This window comes from Papaver somniferum, chromosome 6, assembly GCF_003573695.1.
Source record: "Papaver somniferum cultivar HN1 chromosome 6, ASM357369v1, whole genome shotgun sequence".
NCBI classification, from domain to species: domain Eukaryota; kingdom Viridiplantae; phylum Streptophyta; class Magnoliopsida; order Ranunculales; family Papaveraceae; genus Papaver; species Papaver somniferum.
Genome location: NC_039363.1, coordinates 166,671,839 through 166,675,457, shown reverse-complemented (window position 1 = coordinate 166,675,457; position 3,619 = coordinate 166,671,839). Strand labels below are relative to the sequence as shown.

At 36.0% G+C, this 3,619-nt stretch overlaps 2 protein-coding genes across 3 annotated transcripts in view; one reads left to right on the top strand and one right to left on the bottom strand.

Annotated features, from left to right (window-relative positions):
- Positions 1–214: 214 nt before the first annotated feature.
- Positions 215–1,015, bottom strand: LOC113291760. The gene has a single exon (XM_026541256.1). It carries the CDS (start codon positions 1,013–1,015, stop codon positions 215–217), a length of 801 nt encoding a protein of 266 aa, XP_026397041.1.
- Positions 1,016–2,751: 1,736 nt separating this feature from the next.
- Positions 2,752–3,619, top strand: part of LOC113290032 (myosin-9-like) — a 9,241-nt gene continuing 8,373 nt past the window's right edge. For both annotated transcript variants that reach the window (XM_026539511.1, XM_026539510.1), the window contains exon 1: positions 2,752–2,905. The gene's annotated coding sequence lies outside the window, so the exon portion shown is untranslated. The remainder of the gene's footprint in view (positions 2,906–3,619) is intronic.

Here is a 3,619-nt window from a genome sequence, read left to right as displayed (position 1 = left end):
CTACCGATTTATTTAGAGAATATAATATGCTTATTTTATAGGTTATGTTATTGTTGTATGTTTCGATGTTGTGTTATTTAAGAAATGTAATGTATTTTCTTTTTTCCTGCAAATGTAGTGTTTTTCTTAGTACCTCCAAATGTAATGTTTTTAATATTTTCCCGCAAATGTAATGTTTTTCTTAACTTAAATTTGAATTTGTAGTAACCATGTCTCACCGCTCACATAAATAAAAAAACATATAATAAAGTCCTTCTGAATCGGAGCCCAAAAAAACTTGTCCAGGGTCGTAATGGTCTTGATCAACATCAACCTCGTCCGTGTCTTCTCCCGAATCCAGCTCATTGTCTATCGCATCTCCAGGCATTTCACCATCCCTTAGACCTTGACCATGCCGTTCCCATATATGAGTTGCAAGATCCGTACGAAGTCTCTCCTGAAGAACGGGGTTTTGTAATGACTCACTTGTCTGCCTCAAGTATCCAACTATAGGTGCATGAGGTGGGTCTGGCACATATTTCCACTCCGGGTCACGATATTCATCCTCTACAATGATATTATGCAATATCAAGCAGGTTCTCATGATCGATTTCATATCTTGCTTTTCACAGTAGTTACATCTGTGGTAAAGGATCCTAAATTTACTTTGCAGTGTCCCAAATGCCTGTTCCACATCTTTCCTCTTAGCCATTTGATATTTGTTAAATAACTCGAGAATTGGAATACCACTGGGTGCACCGTAACCTTGGACTAACACAGAGTAACTCTTATAAATTCCATCCACTAAATAATACCCCTGCATGTACTGGTTCCCATTGATAGTAAAATGACAAGGTGGTGCAATACCATTGACATTGTCATCAAACAAATTAGAGAACTTCAAAACATTAAGATCATTTCTTGATCCACCCACTCCAAAATACCCATGCCAAAACCACCTATCGTATGAAGCAACCGCCTCAAGAACACAGGTGGGATAACTTTTGTGGCCTGTGTGTGTTCCCGCCTCATCCATCGGACACACCCTCCAACCCTAATGCATACAGTTCAGGCTACCAAGCATTCCTGGAAAGCCTCTAGCTGTGTTTTCCTTCATCAACCACTTCACGTCATTCACAGTGGGACGTATCATGTATTCCGCATTAAACCCAAACATAATTGCATCACAAAACTTCTTAATATAATAGTAAATAGTAGAAGTAACCATACGGGTATAATCATCAATGTTATCGGGTGGGATACCTTTACAAAGACACTTCATAACGGCATACATTTTCATGTGTGGGCTATGACCTGGAATTCTTGTAGCATCTTTTCCTTGTCGAAAGTCGGGGCCAACCTCACATTTTGTGCATAATTTTTAAGAAAAGGGGTCGATACATACCTAAACGGCCATGGAACTTTTTCGGTCCCCAAGTGCAACCATCATTGAAATACTCCTGCATCAACCTTGCATCCGCTTCGGCACGATTTCTATTGATTGATTCGCTCTTCGTCACTTGGGTTGGAACCGGTTGATGCAAATTATGAGGATGTTGCAGCATACATTGATATAGCATGAGAATATTTTGATTTGTATCTTCGTCATCTGAATCATCGGCCAGACGAACCCCCAATTTGATTGACATATATCTCCTTAAAGACATTCTTCAATCAACAACAACACCGGAGTGACAATAAAATGGTGTCAAAATTGACATCTAACAAACTTAACACAAGAATTCAAGTAAAATTGACATTGCAAATGAATTCCAACTAAAGTGCATCGTTTTATGACCATGATAATATCTATAACGTGTAAATTACATATACAATTAGACATACAATCTAAATAATCTCATTTTCAATCACACCAAATCATTTAACTTGTAAATAACCTATATAATTAGACATACTAAGTAAAGCCCCTGAAATTAACAATCTTAAACAAATTCAAGTCTTCACATGGTTGTAAAACTAATTGAATTTATGTTATTCATTAAATAATTAATGAAAATCTTTTCAATTGAAAAAAAAAAGGTTTTAAGTTTATTGGATTACCTTCGATTATTGAGATGATTAACCCCCACTTCCAATAAGAGCTTCCTCAACACCAAATTCTAAAATTGTGTAGGTGATGTTTAGTTATTTTGGTTGAGAAGAAAATGAAGAAAGGGGAGGGGAAGAACAAGAACATGATGAAGGATGAATGAACTGTGTTCGTTCTTCCTGGAGCTTTTGGCTAAAAAGGGAACGGTTAATGGTTAGTCGGTTCAATCGATTTTGACTGGTCAAGATACGGAGAACGGTTAACCATTAACCGTTTCATCTAAAACGGACGATTAGTGACCGTTATATGAAGAATGGCTGTTTAATATTCATTTTTTTTTGGTTAGAACGGCTAACCGTTAACCGTCCCTGGAAATTTCTGGGAAAAACTGTAAGATCCATGCTCTTCCTAGAATGATGTGTAAAGGTGTGTGGGAAGTGGCTGGGAAGCACCACTAGACCCAGTCTGAGGCTGTGTTTTGCCCAAGTTTTCCTATAAAAAATAAACAGATTTTATCATCTGCAAAGTCACCTACTCCAGTAGGAACTACCCATAAAAAAAGAAAAAACGAACAGCCAGAAGTTACCCCAGGAAGGGTAATTAGGTAAATTAGAATATAAGTTCAAAAAGTTTTTAAAGATGCCGCTGCTCCATTCAGCAATTCGCTGCTGTGTGGGGTCCCCAAGAGCACACAGCATTTCATTCATTCTACTCCTACTTATTACAATTAGTACAAAAGGAGCGACCCTAAGAGAATCTCTCTCTTTATTTTCTCTTCTTTGTCTGTCACTCTCTCTAAATTCATCATCAAAAACCGGTTTGGTTTTGTGTGCTCGGAGGAAATTCTTTCAGCGATTCTGTTACGATCTTCATAAGGTTCGAAATTCTGATCCTTCTTTTGTATATTGATTTTTCAATTTTTAGTTGATTAAGTAGATAAGTTTGATCTTCATCACTACTGTTTCTATGGTTTCTTAGTTTCCGGTAACTTAAAAAAGAAGAAGAAGCTATTCTGAAAGTACTATTAGTAGTAGCAGTATCTATTGATTTTGATTCTCAGTATCTTTTGCTGTTGTTTTTTTTTCTTTTATAATTGGTTGATCATAGTGTATTTAACTTCTTGATCTGACTATTGTTCTCTTTAGCTTTCTATCTACTTGATTTTAGCTCTCTAAATCCGTTTCTCCAAGATTTATTAGCGATTCTGAAATTGAAATCTCAATTTCTAGTACTCCTGATCAATCAAAACCCTACTGATTGTTACTACCATCATCTAAGCAGTCTTAATTTCTTACGATCTACTCCCCTGAGTCTTTTCATTAAGCTTTGTTATTTGTTTCGTATGTGTTTGCTTTATGATCTTCATTCTTTTTTGTTTTCTCTTTAGAAGACAACTTTTGATTATTTGATATGTTGGCCTTTGAGATGTGTGTAAATAGAAAATCGTGTGCACTAAGAGGAACATCATCGTCTTGAGTATTCAGTAATTTTACTTCAAATCTTGATCTGAAAAATTTATAAAAATTGGTATCAACTAGGTGGATCATTTTTGTCTGTTATTGAATTTCATCAGAACCTTGTTTTTTTTTT

Excerpts from the sequence above, each read along its gene's own strand:
- LOC113291760 (XM_026541256.1), bottom strand. The coding sequence starts at position 1,015 with ATGGATGAGGCGGGAACACACACAGGCCACAAAAGTTATCCCACCTGT.